This window comes from Saccopteryx bilineata, chromosome 1 (assembly GCF_036850765.1).
Source record: "Saccopteryx bilineata isolate mSacBil1 chromosome 1, mSacBil1_pri_phased_curated, whole genome shotgun sequence".
Lineage (NCBI taxonomy): Eukaryota > Metazoa > Chordata > Mammalia > Chiroptera > Emballonuridae > Saccopteryx > Saccopteryx bilineata.
In genome coordinates this window covers 394635680-394651775 of record NC_089490.1, presented here as the reverse complement: position 1 = coordinate 394651775, position 16096 = coordinate 394635680, and the positions used below count along the sequence as shown (strand labels likewise).

General features: G+C 51.4%; 1 protein-coding gene across 1 annotated transcript; it reads right to left on the bottom strand.

Moving 5' to 3' along the window:
* Window positions 1-7962: 7962 nt before the first annotated feature.
* MS4A15 (membrane spanning 4-domains A15) lies at window positions 7963-15448 on the bottom strand. The gene is given in 10 exon segments (XM_066252851.1): window positions 7963-8079; window positions 9081-9182; window positions 9552-9644; window positions 10016-10072; window positions 11395-11521; window positions 13377-13439; window positions 13441-13517; window positions 13519-13566; window positions 13568-13621; window positions 15386-15448. Coding segments are annotated over 10 exon segments (801 nt in total).
* Window positions 15449-16096: the final 648 nt, after the last annotated feature.

Here is a 16096-nt window from a genome sequence, read left to right as displayed (position 1 = left end):
ACCCGTTCCTGCTCCGCCCTTGAGGATGGCATCCGACTGAACACAGACAGCATAGTGTTTCAGAGCCAATTCTGGGCTGCCTGAGTTCAAACCTGGATTCTACCACTTCCTAGCTGTGAGACCTAAGCAAGTTATTTGACCTCAGTTTTCCCCTCTGCAAAATGGGGATAATAATACCCATCAAGTCGCTAAACCATGAAATGAGTTAGACTATAGACAATGCTTAAAGCAGTGCCTGGCATGTATTAGATGCTGTGTATAATAAGGACTATAGTCACTATGCGCTCTCCGGTGCCACTCATGCTCAGCTGTCATGCACGTTTGATGTCAAACATGTCACACGCATGCAGAGAGCGATGTCCACACACTCACTTAGCTGTCACAGCCATTGAGAGGTCACTCACCTTCTCTCAGACAAGCTGGGCTGGGCAGTCGTCCTGTGAGGGATGAAGCCCGGGGAGGCTTCCTGGAGGAAGTGGCATCTGCACCAAGCTCCAAAGGGCGGGCGGTGGTTGGGAGTTAAAAGGGCTGAACAGGGGAGCATGTGGTGGGGGGAGCAGGCAGGGGACCATTCAGGCCGAAGGGTTTCACAGGTGCAGTGTGGCTGCAGGGTCAAGTGCCCGAGGAGGGTGGGGTGAGAGGGGGCTGGAGAGGCGAGCGCCCGTGCCTCCAGGGCTTTGGAAACTTGCCGGGATAAGTGGCCTTGAACCTGAGGGCAAAGGAGAGCCCCAGCTGACTTCAGGCAGAGCAATAACATTTGCTTTTGTACTTGAGAGAATTCCCTCTGGCTGGCCGGGAGAAGCTTGGAGCTGGGACACGGGTGAGGAGGCGAGGAGGCTGGCGACATGAGGCAGTGACCTCAGATGACGGCAGCCCGGTGCTGGCAGGGAGGGCGAGCCAGCGGACCGAGTTGGGAAAGGAGAGTGAGGAGGATCAGTGGGGGGGGGTGATTGTACATGGTGCTGGGGGGGGGACACCAAGAATGACGCCCGGCTTCTGGCATGGACGGCAACCAGGTCTGTAGTGACACTGATTGACAAGCGGTTTGGGTTGGAGGAGAAGATATAGATTCCTTTTCTGCGGGGCATGAAAGTGGATGAGGAGACGGCTCAAGAAGAGAGTGGGGTGGGAGACTGGGAATTTTCAGGCTGGTGATTGACAGCTCATGTGAGCTCCACGAGAGGGGGGGCCTTTGGCTAAGTCTGGTGTCCCCAGAGCCTGGACACATAGTAGACACTCAAAGCATCTGTTGAATACAACACCGAATGAAACCACAGCAGGAGGTGGGGTCAGCTGGGGAATGTGTAGGGTGCGCAGACGGGAGTCCAGGGTGGGCAACACTTGAGTAATGGCTGAAGCTATTATTACAATACGGGTTTTAAAGAGCCTGTTGATTTTGAAAACAAACAAACAAACAAACCCAAAAACCCTTGGATTTTGGTGACAATGAGTGAATGACAGCAGCCTCAGAGAAAGCAATTTCAGCGAGTGAATGGGAGTGAGAAAGCGGACCTGTTAAGGGAGGAAAATGTAAACCCACGGCTGACGGCTGACGGGCTTTTGGGGGGTCAAGACCAGGCTTTATTTAAGCTGGGAGAGAAAGAAGCACATTGCGTTTTCCCATTTTCACAATGTGAACGAGTGAAAGCAGACAGATTCTAAGGTGGCCCCAATCACTCTGCCCCTGGGGTGTGGGCGGGACCTCTGATGTGCTTCTGACTGGGAGGCAGACTATTGCAAAGGCGAGGAGATGCCACCTCTATAATTACATGGCCATGCAAGACTTCATCTTGCTAGCAGACTGGCTCTAGCTGGCTTTCTCCGCAGCTGGCTGTAGTGAATGGTCCCATGCTGGGGCCCACGTGGTACGAGGCTGACAGCAGCTGCAGCCGTTGGGCTGGGGACTGAGGGAGGCTGACAGCCGACAGCCAGAAGGAAGTTGGGGCTCTCAGTCCCACAGCTGCAAGGAAAAGAGTTTGTGCCATCAACCTGCATGACCTTCAAAGTGGGTTCTTCCCCAGCCCAGCCTCTGGATGAGCTGCAGCCCGGCTGCCCCCTCGAGCAGCCCTGTGAGACCCTGAGCAGGGAGAGGAAGGTCTAAGCCGCACCTGGGTCCTGAGCTTGGTGAGACAAGAACTCTGTGCTTCTTTGAGCCAGGAAGTTTGTGATAACTTATTACACAGAAGCTTAACTACTATAGATCACATTTTTTGTTCCTACTTTAATAAAACTGAAAGTAGTTACACAATAAATATGTACAGCCTGGTGAGTTTTTATCTGTGTCTAACCATCACCCACATCAAGATATAGAGCATTTCCCGTGCCCCAGAAAGCTGGCTGATGCCCTAGCGGTCAGCACTGCCACTCTGGAGGGCAAAACCACCCTGCTGACTTCTCTCCCTGTCAGTTTGTTGCATGTTCTTCAAATTCACATCAATGGAATAATACAGCGTGTTCTTCTCTCACTCAGAGATGTACCTCTGTGTATTTATTCCATTTTATTTATTTATTCATATTTTATGAATATACTACAATTTATTTACCTTTTCTATTGTTGATGAACTTTTGGGATATTTCAAATTTTTGCCTATTATGAGTAAAGCTGCCTTTGAAAACTGTATGTATCTGTTTTTCGGTGGACATAGTCACTCATTTCTGTTGGGTCTATACCCAGGAATAGAATTGTTGGGTTATACGGCGTGCTTTAGCTGATCCTGCCAAACATTTTCCCCAAAGTGCTAATATCAAATTGTACACCCACCAGCAGTGTTTAAGAAGATGAGCTTCCAAAACCCATCAACACTTCTGTAGTCAGCCTTTGTAATTTGATCCCTTTTGGCATGTGGCGGTATCTCCTTGTGGTTTTAGTTTGTGTTATTCTAATGACTGATGACTGTTGAGCACACTTATTAGCCATTTTTACATCTCTTTTTTGTGAAGTGCCTGTTAAGTTCTTTGCCCATTTGCAATGGAATTTTCTCACTTTTCCTTCTTGGTGTTCAGGATTGGTGATTTACATATTTTGGACATGAACCCTCTGTCATATATTATGTGTTTCAAAATCTCTCCAAGTCTGGGAAGCATTTTTATACTTCCGGTGTTTTTTGATAAACTGAAATTCTTAATTTTAATAAGTTCTCATTTATCACTTTTTCTTTTATGATTAGCGGAGTTGTGTGTGCGTGTGTGTGTATATGTGTATGTGTATGTGTGTGAGTGTGTGTGTATGTGTATGTATGTGTGTGTATGTGTGTGTGCATGTGTGTATGTGTGTGTATGTGTATGTGTGTATGTGTATGTGTGTATGTGTATGTGTGTATGTGTGTGCATGTGTGTATGTGTGTATGTGTATGTGTGTATGTGTGTGTGCATGTGTGTATGTGTGTATGTGTGTGTATGTGTATGTGTGTATGTGTATGTGTGTATGTGTGTATGTGTGTGTGCATGTGTGTATGTGTGTGTATGTGTGTATGTGTATGTGTGTATGTGTGTGTGTGTGCGTGTGTGCGTGCGCGCGCGTGTGTCCAGTTTGAAGAATCTTTGCTTATCCCAAAGTACTTAAGATAGTTTCCTATTTTGTTTTAAAAAGTTGTTTTAGTTTTCAACTTTAGGTCTATGATTTTATCTTGAATTAAATTTTATGTATGGTGTGATATCAAAATTAAGGTTGTTATTATTTTTTTCTATACCAATACCCAATTGCTCTAGCAGCATTTATTGAAATGAAGACCTTCTGTCCCCTGACTTGCAAACAAGTCCCCTGACCTTGGTCCCAAACAAGTGAATTGTACCTGGGAGGGTCTGTTTCCGGACTCTAGTCCACTGATCTAATTGTCTGCTGTGGCACTAAAGCAATGCTATCTTGGTTATTATTGCTTTATAGGAAGCTTTGAAGTCTGGTAGTTTAACTCCTTTTTCTTTAAGGTTTTCTTGGATATATTAGACCCTTTGAATTTTCGTAGGAATTTTAGAATTAGCTTGTCAACTTTCCTCCAGATACACTGTTTGAATTTTGAATAGGATTGTTTGGAATCGATAGCTAACCTGTGGAGATAAATGGCATTTTAATAAAATCTTGAGCTTTCAAATCTACGATCACAGTGTGTCTCTTCATTTATTTAGATCTCCATTAATGTCTCTTAGTAATATTTCATGGTTTTCAGAATCCTTCTCCAGGGTAATGATTTCTCTAGCCCCCACATTCTCTCAGCGGTAGAAAACTTAATTTTGCCAAGTAAGGGGGACTTCGTCACTTCCTCTGACTTTTGATCCACAAGCCATGATCTATTCTCGCTGGTCGCTCACTGGTGGCCTCTGTCTCCACTCTAGTCTATTATAAATCTACAGTCTTAGACAGTCACACTGTACATTAGCCCTCGCGGTCCCTTCTTCTTCTCTCTTGGGGACCCAGAAAGCTTTTTGGTGCTTTTACTTATATCCACACGGGAGCATAGGACTCCGCGTCTTGTCCCCAGGCACAACACGCAGCCATCTCATCTTTATGACCTGGCTCCATGCTGTCTGGACAGGGGATGTCTCTAAGGGCATGGCGGTCTCCTTTGGTTACAGCCTGGGACGTCAAAAGCATCCAGTTCTTTCATTCCTCTCATTGGATCTGTGGTTTTTGGCCCCCATATCTCTGGAGGGACTAAGTCAAGAGGGGACAGATGTGACAATCCCCACCCAAGGAAGCCCTTTCTTCCTCCTTTTTCTCCCTTCTTCCCTCCCTCTCTCCAAACTTCTCCTCTCAGTTAAAAAATGCCTCTGATCCCCTCCGTGAGAAAACCTGGTCTTAAATCTGCCAACACATTTCCCCCAACTCCGTACTTTGCTTACTTTGCTTTACGGTCTTCTGTTCTCAGCTTTAAGTCCTCAAGCCTTCTCTCTTAAATTTGAAAGCCAAAACTTATTGTCACCCCCACCCCACTCTGCCCTGACATAACCCTGGGAGCGAGTGCCGCCTTAAATGGACCCCAAATTGCCCCACCTTATCCCAGCCCTGTGGCAGAATGGCTCTTAGGCAGCCTAGCTGACTATACCCGTCCTTTGGGAAGACCTCATAGAAGGAGCAACATTACAATTGGGTTTTAAAGGGGCAGCTGGAGTTTGTTGGATGAGGAAGCCGGTTGCTGAGCAATGCATCCCAGTCTTTCAGATGAAGAAACAAGAGGAGGGAGGTGAAGGGGTTGGTAGGAAGCACTGGGGTTTGTACTGTGCTGAGCCACGTGGTAAGAGCCATGACATCAGATGGAACTGGGTTCAAATCCCAGCACTGCCTCTTAACAGACTGGTGGCCTTGGGTACTTGATTTAACATCTTTAAGCTTCTGTGTCTTCAGCTGTAGAGTGGAGATATGAATGCCTGCTTACTGGGCCCAGGTGCGGACAGAACAAGTGTAAGGCTCATGCCACACAGAGCCCAGACCCCAGAGATGCCTTTTTACTGCAACAGCGGCTCAGTTATTTATTTAGGTCTTCTGATACATTCGGACAACCTGAGGCTGGTGGAAATGGGGTTCTGGTACGGAGTCACAGAAAAGAAATTTTACTGATTCGGTTTATGCAGTAAGATTTATTCAGGGTTGAAACAGAAGGTTATCCACAGGTTTTTGATGTCTTATCTGCATCTTTGATGCCCAGGAAAAAGTCCAGTCTGGTCTCCATTACGCCCAGTACAAAGGCCAAAGTCCAGAGATTCTGTGCCATGGGGCAAGCCAGCTAGTCCTCATGCGACTAGCATGCTCAGGGCTCCTGGCTGTGCCCTGGTTGGCCCCACGACCAGACTTGGAGTCCAAATGGCTGCCAGCAGGCGGCCAGTTGGTGTGGGGTTTTAGGGCTGCGTGGCTGCTTGGAAAGACTCATGACCAATGGGGCAGGGAAGCACACATTTCCAAGCTGGATGAGAGACGACTGGGTCTTCGTTCTACCTCTGTTTATATTTTTTTGTGCTGGAAGGACTTGCTTTCTTTTTTGTGACACCTTAGTTGTTCATTGATTGCTTTTTCATATGTGCCTTGACCGTGGGCCTTCAGCAGACCGAGTAACCCCTTGCTCGAGCCAGCGACCTTGGGTCAAAGCTGGTGAGATTTAGCTCAAACCAGATGACCCTGCTCTCAAGTTGGCGACCTCAGGGTCTCGAACCTGGGTCTTCCGCATCCCAGTCCGACGCTCTATCCACTGCGCCACCGTCTGGTCGGGACTAGCTTTCTTAAACCAACCAATCAGTTTCTTTAAAATTTTGCCGGCTCGCTTTGGTTCCGCCCACTAACCAATCAGATCCTTCTTCTAGTCTCGACTGACAGGCCTCAGTGGCTGCCTTCTTGGCTTTCACTGCGCATACTTCAAAGCAGAAGCACAGAAGCACCTTCCCCCATAGATAGGTTTTACCTTGGGCGGAGGAGGCTATAAAAACTGGTTCTTCTTAACAGGCTTGGAGATCGGTCCCAAGGGCTCAATGACCTAATGAGCTTGTACATGCCGGCGCTTCCTACTAAATGGAATGCTGAAGCTTCTTACTGAAGCAGGCTTTCCAGTTTTATTAAATACAATGTCCGATGCTCTTTGCTTCCTTTCCCCGTCACTATCTAGCTACCTGCCTACAGTAACAAACCCTTGGAAGCCCCGGAGGTTAAAAAGTCATTGCAAAGAGAACAGCTCGAACTGTGAGCCATACTGTTTATTTCCACCTGTGGTGTGGATGTGATGAGCCACTTACCAGGGCCTCTGATGGCATGTGAAGGTGTCACCTTAGCCCAGAGGTCCCCAACCTTTTTTGGGCCACGAACCGGTTTAATGTCAGAAAATATTTTCACGGACTGGCCTTTAGGGTGGGACGGATAAATGCACAAAATAAAATTATGCGACTGGCGTAAAAACTGTGGTATTTTTAAATATAATTGTCGAACTTACGAGACAAGTGTCAAGAGTGAGTCTTAGACGGATGTAACAGGGAATCTGGTCATTTTTTAAAAATAAAACATCGTTCAGACTTAAATATAAATAAAACAGAAATAATGTAAGTTATTTATTCTTTCTCTGCGGACTGGTACCAAATGGCCCATGGACCGGTACCGGTCTGCAGCCCAGGGGTTGGGGAGCACTGCCTTAGCCCCAGCCCAGCTCACGGGTAACCTTTAGGCGGCCCTGCTCCTCAGGCTGGGGGGCGGAGGGGTGCTGAGAGGCACCAGGAGGCCCTGAGCCTCTGGGTGGGGCCTGCATTCTGCGCACCTGTGGGTGCTGATGGCGTTCAGTGGGCCGGCTTCAGCCTTCCCCTGCAAGGTCCCCAGCCCTGGGAGGTGGGCAGGGTCAGAGTCAACACCGACTCCATTTTACAGGTAAGAAAAACAAGCATTTCCGGAGCAGTGGGGTGACAGTGTCTCATGTAGATCAGGACTTCAGGGAGCCTCGGAGAACTGGGGGTTGGGGGGCTCCTATGTCATATGGTTCAATGGGTCCATTTCCAGGGGTGAAAACTGAGGCCTAATGACATGGCAGCAGGTTACAAAGATGGAGCTGGCCCTGGAGCCCCGGGTCACGAGGGCAGGCCGCTGTTAGCAGTGTGGCCTCCGCAGCTGGGCTCATTATTCCCTTCTGGAGGATTCTGGACCCTCGAGCTTCTTTACCTTTCCAGGTCTGAGGGCCGGGGCAGAACCTGTCTCCCAGGGAGGCTGGGGTTTCCCCAGTGAGCAGAGGGAAATGCAGACCAGCCAGAGGGCATTTCCAGAAAGGTGACAGCCAGGGACACACAGCCTTGACATCAACCAGGTTTTTTTTGTAGGAAAGAAACCAATGTGGGAAATGTGTGGGATAGAAGTCCCCAGGAAGACTCCACGTGTGGGGCGGGGCACAGCACGGACTGGGGAGGAAGGCTGCTTCCAGACTGCCAGGGTGGGGATGGAGGGGGTGGGTGGGGGAGGCTGGGCCAGAAGGGAAAGGCTGGATGCCAAATGGCCAGAGTGATTATCTACGCGGAGGAATCATTGGGCACATATACCACATTGTCATAGGCAGGGGGCGGAGAGGCTGCCGAGCTGTAGATGTTGAAGTCTGTGCTGAAGGCGTCTGGCAGGAAAATCACAGGCTGCCAAGAGAAAGAAAACCCAGTGACAGTCTTAGAAGGCTCTGACCCCGTTGGGAGCTGTTGCAATAGTGCCCTCTGGTGGGTATTCTGAGAACAGCACCCTAGTAATGAATCCAGCAAGTCTGAAGGAGCCGACTCAGAACTGTTTACTCGTTCAAGTCATACATACTTTAAAAAATATTTACTGGGGTCTAACCCAGGCATTAGGAATACAGAAGCGAATAAGACATTGAAAAACTTTTTCTCTAGAAGCTAAAGGCCTTTCTCTCTGGTCGGCCCTGCACTGTCTCAAGTTTTCCCTACGTAGCGCTAGCCTCCTTGCGGCTTGCCAGCCTCCAGCCCCCAGTTCTCTATTCGTCCCCCCTCCCCCACCGCATTGGACAAATCCTCTTGACTGATGTCCCTGCGCCCTGTCTACTCACCCTCCCCTTTGAGCACATCTGTCTCTACTCAAAGACTTTCCGTAGCCTCGCCTCCCGTTTTGCACGAAGCCGCCTCCAGCAGCACTCCCCACACTGCGGTCCGCATTCACCTGCGCGGGCAGCCTTTACTCCAACTGCTTCCCCTGCCACAGATGTCCTCCTCCACCCCTTTTCTGGCTTCACGGTGCTCCACTGTTGGGGAACCTAAGCTCAGCTTTCAGCGAGTCACGCTGTCCTTTCGGATGCTCCCTGTCTCCCCTATGGCCCATGAACTTCTGGAGGGTCCTACTCATCTGTGTGCACTCGCCCCTGTGCCCAGGGCCTTCCATTGTTCTGCATCAAGGCTCACAGAGCAGCGGGACCTTTGGTGCTGGCGCCCCCCTGTGGCCATGAGGAAAATAGTCCCATCTTCCAGCAAAGAATTCTTTGGGTACCCCCAATTTGTAAGAGTGGAATTCATCCAAGCCCGTCCTTCTGGATTGCTCCCCAGACCGGAAAGCAGGGGGAGGGCCTGGAAGCAGAAAGTCTTCCCAGAGAACAGCACTGTCCAGAGACCAAGGTTGGGGTGGAAGTACTCACCATGTTGGCTTGAGCACGGGTGGCTTGGGTGGTAATGACTGCGATGAAGAACTCCAGGATGGTGAAGATGGTAAGTACAGCCAGATAACCCTTGCCCACAACCTGGGGACCAAAACCCACAGTGAAAGCAAGCCGAGAACTTTAGAATCGAGGAGAGAAGGGAGTCCGGAGTGAGAACAACTTGCGCAGGGGTATACAACCAGTTGGTGGCCGAGCTGGGGCTGGACCGGTCCTGCTGCCCGTCCTGGGCTCCCCCTCACGGTACCAGGCTGTCTCTCTGTTCCTCCCCAGCCCACGCTTGGGGCAGGGTCATGGGGTCAATACGCTCACGCAGGCTATTGGGACGGGCAGGCCCTGCCAGGGCCCAGGGTCCTGGGCTCCTGGTGCTGCAGACTCCTGTCTTCCCCACCCCCTGAATATGGCTCTACCATTCTCCGTGTTTCCCACAGCCAGGGGCGTCTGAAAACACACCCAGCTAGTGACACCAAAATCCATGAGCAGAATGGCCGTCCCGGAGAAGGCCGCCATGGCACTGAAAATGTTCATCCCCAGGCTGCTCCTCACCTGCACGGGGGACAGAGACAGGAAGGAAGGGAGGAGAGGGGAAGGGACGAGGGGGCAAAGAGAGGACAGGAAGCCTGAGCCTCCCACACCCAGCCCTCCCACAGCCAGGGGGCAGTGGCCACTGACTGCAGTTCTCCTTGACGCCTAGTGTATTCTGAAAGTGACCCCTAGTGTATCTTGGCCCCTCCTCTCCTTAGGTAGGGCCGGCTCTGTCTGGCTGTCCGGGTGCTGTCTCGCTTCTAGAGCTGAGCAAACCCCCAGGCAGTGCTTGTGGAAGTAGCTGAATGAGTGAGTCAGTGTATCTGGGGTCCGAGTGGAGTGGAGTCCTGCCTTGGTCCCATATTTGCTCCCGGTCTCCCGATCAGACTTACCAGGTAGCTGGTGTGGCTCTTCTCCGCTGCCACGGAGAGGGACCCGGAGGTGATGAACTGTGTGCAGAGAGGGGGCGCCTGTGAGGCTTTGACAGGACACACCATGCCTGGGCACCGTCGAGGCCATGGGCGCCCAGGAAGGGCAGCGGCCTCTTAGCTGCCTCCTTGTCTGCCGCCTGGCCAGGCACCTCGGGATCTCTCTGGTTCTAGGGGCCCCTGTCCGGGGAACTAGCTGAAACTTGTAAGACATTTTCATTCATGTTACGTCACCAGAGCCTCATAGGAAAGCCATTGGGCCTTCAAACATTCACTCATCAAACATGAGCAGCAGGTATGTGCCAAGAACAGAACTGAGGTGAGCATGATAGACAAGACCCCTGCTCTCATGGGGCTTCCGGTCTAACTGGGGAAGACTGACACTTAAATAAACAATCAAGAAGTCCCATTAGCTGACGTTGCCCTTAAGTTCGGGTAACGATGACCATATGAAGGGCCACAGCCTGTCCCTGCAGCATGGCCAGGTGACCCTTGCTGTACACCTATGCCAGTTCCTTTGGCCTCTCTGGGCCCCGTTTTCGGGGGTCCTGAACTCTTGCTGGAGGCAGCCTGGGACAAGGGAAGGAAGTCACTGTGCCTCCGGTCAGGGACCACCAGTCACTTGAGGGATGTCCCTCTCACATGTTTCTGACTCTCACTAAAGGAGGAAGCAGTGCAAACGACAGTCACCATTCGGTGCAGTCAGGGTTGCTAACAATCTGCCCTGGGCGGAACTCTCGATTCCTCCGACTGTGGGGTACCTGATTTTTAGATGCAGAGGCTGAGGCTGGAGCGGGAGGGCCCTGCCTGGGACTCAGACCCCGTGGTCCTCAGCCAGCGCCTGGCTGTCCCGGGGGCTGGGACAGTGCTAATGCCAGAGTGCCCCCAGGCTGGAGAGTCCCCAGCAGGGGAGGTGGCCGAGGGAGGGCGCAAGGCTTCAGAGCTGGGCGGACTCCCTCGCGGCGAGGGAACCTGTGGGCGTGGGGCTCGGGAGGGGAGCCGGTGGGTTTCTGCGGGCCAGGGTCTGCATGCAGGGAGGCTTAGGGTCCAGGTCACGCAGGCGGTTAGTGTCTTTATCCTCTGCACTCATCCCGTCCATCCCATCCTTCCCGGGAGCCGTCTCCGTGCCAGGCTCTTTGCTGGGAGCTTGGCATACATAGGAGTGGGTGTGGCTCAGGTTCAGGATGCAGGATGGCGGTGAAGAGTCAGACTTGGGCTCAGGCCCCCATCTGGAAGCGCTGCTGTGCCCAGTAGAATGCAGCGGTGGGGTGCGCGAGGGGAGAGGTGAACCTGGGCACGGTCCCCTCTCCCCACCCCACCTCTGCCGACGGCTCCGCACTCACGAGAGCCGCCCCCCAGAAGGGCACGCTGTCTTCGATGAAGAGCATCCCCACGCGGTCGCGGCGGGCCGCGAGCAGCACGCTGCCGAAGCCCAGGTGGACGAAGCCGATGGGGATCTGAAGCGTCTGCGGAGAGCGCGCGGCCGCTCAGCCGGGAGGGCTCCACACCGCCCCCTGCCGGCCGCGGAGGAGAGTGTGCCGGAGCCCCGCGCTCACCCTGCGACTCGGAAATAAACTCACATTCCATCCTTTTATAACAACCATAAAAGACAGTTTTAAGAAGGAAAGGCAGTTCCCCACAGCCTGCGGGACCCACCTGCCTGTTTCCATGTCTCTACGGGTCTGCATCCCGCTTTGTGCTCTGCCCTCTGGGCTCTCAAGCATTGCTCTGTACTGCTCCCTGGTTTCTTCGCCCTGGTTTCCATGGCTCGGCCTTCCCTGAATGGGACGCCTCACCTTTACCTGCCGCGTCCTGCACGAAGCGTCTCCACTGCCATCTTTCTCATCCCCGTGTCTATCATTGCTCCATCCAGCTGTGGTTGGAGCTGACCCTGCCCAGCTCAAATCCGAACTTGCGATTTTTTTTGAAGAGGTGGTCCACCAGCCCTCTGCCGGCCCACTCCCAGAGGTGGGCTGCTTTTCCCCAAGATGAGGACAGGTGGGCTTCTGCTAACTTCCGCCACATTTTCTCCAGATGTTTTCGGTAACAATTGAATTCTGAGTGGAAGGGGACATTGGAGGCCCCAGGACTCACCCTCTGCCTGGCCCAGGAGACCTCTCCAGCTCCTGACTTCTAAATGGACTCCCCCAGTGACAAGGTGCTCACCCCTCCCAAGCCAGCGTGGTCCACATATGGGCAGTTCTGACTGTGAACAGCAGGCATCGCACTATTGGGGTCCAGCTTCTGGATGCTACGGAGCGTGGGTTGAAAGTAGAACTTGACAGGCCATCCTTGGGTACGGATGCCACTTACCCATTGTGCGGCCTTGGGCCAGCAACCTAGCTGTGGCAAACCTTGGTCCCCTAGTCGGTGCTGTGGACACTATAGTTCTTGTCACAAAGTGGTGATAAGAATCTAAGGGGACAATGCATGCACATTCCTTGGCACAGTGCGTATATCTGTTAGGGGTACTTAATAAATAAGAGCTATCATCATCATCATCATCATCATCATCATCGCCAAAGCTATGTTTTCATCTTCTGCTTGGAGAAACTGGTGCTAAGAGACAAACTGAAGACACCATATGTGTGTACACAGACAAACATGCGCATCTTATCTATCTATCATCTATCTATCTATTATCTATCTATCTATCTATCTACCATCTGTCTATCTATCTATCTATCTATCTATCTATCTATCTATCATCTATCTATCCACCAAGCTGCCACCTGATATTGTATTCCCTCCCAGACACCAATATCTCAAGACCGTGTGAGATGGGAGGAGGACGCAGAGCCATTTTTCTGGGCTGTCCGCCCGCTGGGTCGGAGCAGGCCCTCACCCTCCACTTCAGCTTTATTTCCTCTCTCTCCTTCTTTTGCTCGTTACGTGCCAGTCAGGTCCACCTTGTTTTTTTGTTTTGGGACAAGCCGCACTCTTTCCTATCTCAGGGCCTTTGCACTTGCTTTCTCTCTTCCTGGGGAGCCCTTGATCCCAGTTCTTCCCTTAGCAGCTAGGTTTTAGCTTAAATGTCATCTCCCCAGACAAACCCTTCTGCCCACCCTCTCTAGTGTTGCCCCTCCCCCATCCATCATTTTCTACCTCTTTATCTCAGTCATTAGTTTACTGGTCTCTTCTTGGTAAGATCCACAGGGAAGGGTCTTTGTCTGTCTAGTGTGCAGGTGAATCCTCAAGTCCTCACCACGTGTTTACTGCTCGCCGCCCCGCCTCTCGGGTGCGCACGACTGCCCTGTGCTGGGGCGCTCCCTCCCTGCTCAGTACCTAGCCCTCTGGTCATCTGCAGAGGCCGGTCTTACCCCTAAAAGCTTTGAGCTCTCCCTTCAGGAATGTCTCCACGGGCCGCGGGTCAGGCGGCTGGGTGGTCCGGCTCCTCCAACTGCATAATCCGCGAAGGCTGGCACAGGGAGGTGGGCAGAACGGCTGGTAACTGGTAACAGGAGGAGGCGGAGGCCGCTGGCGTTGCTGGGCGGGATGACGACAAACGCCCCGTTTGCTGGCGGGTGCTGCGGACATCTCGCTCTGGGCGCTTGGGAGACAAAGGCTCGGGAGGTCACAGTGATGACAGGATGGTTACACCTTTGCACAGGGCTTTTTAGGTTAGAAACGATATTCTCTCTACCCCTGCTCACCGCAAAATCTTGATGGTCTTTGGAGGAACCTCACTTAAAGAAGCGAGCGGCTGTCCTAGCTCAAGGCTTTCAGGTGAGGCAAGGCCGAGACTTGAATTCCAGCCTCTCTAACCCTAGGAGCCACCTTCTTTATCCCTGAACCACTACATGGAAAGGAAGGTTAGGCAGAGCATGTATTTAAACCTCTTCCTTTCCCGCGGGGAGAGGGCAAGTGACTTGCACAAGAACACACAGCTAGTGCAAGGCAGAGCTCAGCCAGCAGGGGGCTCTTCACCTGTGATTAGAACTCAAGGCCAGTTCCTGTCCCTCACTCAGCCCTGGTTAATTTCCTGCTTTGGAAGGTTTCTCTCTTTGGTCACCCAAGCAATCGTCATTAAGGCAGCGTGGATTATGTTTTATGGAAATTGATGTATGTGCATCTGGTCTGAGCAAACACTTAGGGGAAGGCCACCCAGCTGTCAGGCGGTGAGTTTACTAAGAAACAGCAGAGTGAGGAATCCACCCAATTGTACAGTCTTCTCAATGTACAGTCATTCTTCTCAAAGGCCTTACGTGGTTCAGCACACGGCTCTGGAAGTAGGAGCCAGGCTCTGAACCCCGGCCCCTCGAGTTACTGTGAGACACAAAAAATAGCCACCTCCCCTCCCCCCAGCTCTCTTCCCTGCAAAGTAGGGATAATAACACTGTAGGAACCTCATAGGGTTTGGTGGGAATTAGATGGAAATACAAATATGAACCCGATAAAAAGTCCTTTTTTGGAGAATGAATAAGGGTCAGCTAGAGTCCCTGTTCTCAGGGAACCTAGAGCCTAGGAGGAAGAGCTGGAGAAATTTGCAATCTAGTCCAACAAATGATTAGTTAGCATTTACTATGAGCCCCACGCTGCGGGGCTGGGAATACAAAGATGAATTGAGACTAGATGTCCTGCTCTCACAGGTCTGGCAAGGGTAGGGCCCCTGCTGGGAGCGAGGGGTCGTTGGAAGGAAGGACAATTGATCCGACTTGATTGTGGAACTCAGGGATGACTTCAGGGAGGACATGGACCAGACCGGGGTCCTCACCCCACATTCCTTTGCTTCTCTCTCTCTTTTTCATCTCGTTCTCCTTCCTCCTCATTGGCCATTTTCCTTCCTGCCAGGCATATTGGGGACGAGTAGTCAGTTGCTGAGGACACCGCCAAAGATCGCCTGGTCTGAGAGTCCAAGACCAGGACCTGGTCTGGAAGTGGAGAGTGACATGGCAGACAGATGGGGGGGGGGGTCTGGACTGAGGACGACCACGTGCCCCACGAGTCTTTGCTTCTTAAGGTGTGAATAATGACCATCTGCCATTCTAAGGGAGACAGGCATGGGTTATTACTTGTGCTTAGTGATGGGGAAACAGGTTCAGAGAAGGTAAAGGTGTTCCTCATGGTCACACAGCACCTCAGTGGAAGAACTGGGATGGGCCCCGGACTCCTATCTCCCACTAGAAGGACTGCCGACTTTTATGGAATCCAGCCACTCCTGGGTTTGAATCCTGCCTTTGCCAGAGTGAGGGACCAAGGCTTGTACTCCACTCCTTGGAGGGATAGGTCCAAATGCTCAGAGGTCACAGGTCAGTGAATGAAAAGCTAAGGGGAGCTGAATGGTCGGCCAGCTTTCCATTTCCTCAACTAACTTCATTTAAAGAAATCATTTACGTCCTCTCCATCATCTAGAACAGTGGTCCCCAACCCCCGGGCCGCGGACTGGTACCGGTCCATGGGCCATTTGGTACCGGTCCGCAGAGAAAGAATAAATAACTTACATTATTTCCGTTTTATTTTTATTTAAGTCTGAACGATGTTTTATTTTTAAAAAATGACCAGATTCCTTCTGTTACATTCGTCTAAGACTCACTCTTGACACTTGTCTCGATCACATGATACATTTATCTGTCCCACCCTAAAGGCCGGTCCATGAAAATATTTTCTGACATTAAACTGGTCTGTGGCCCAAAAAAGGTTAGGGACCACTGATCTAGAAGGGATATTTAACACTAGAGAGGGAGGAAGGTCATACTTTTAGAATAAAAGGCCAAAAGCTTTAAGTGGAACAAATTTAACTTGGTGAAAACCTCACTGTTTTGCCTGAATAGTTGTTATTGCACCAGGGACAGGCGAGAACTGCCTGAAACCCTATTTATGGCGTGTTTATGAACATTCTCCAGGGTCCCCAGGGGTCGGCGCCCTGGCTGGACTCCTCCTGGGCTCTCTGACATGGCCAGAGCGGCCCCAGGAGAGAGCACAGGTGTAATGAACATCTCTCCCCCGCGGGTGGTGAGAAATGCTAACACCAGACAGTTTCCATTTAGTTCTTAGGAGAAGAGAATACACCTACAAAAACAGGCTGTCTGCTGACAACGCGGCTTA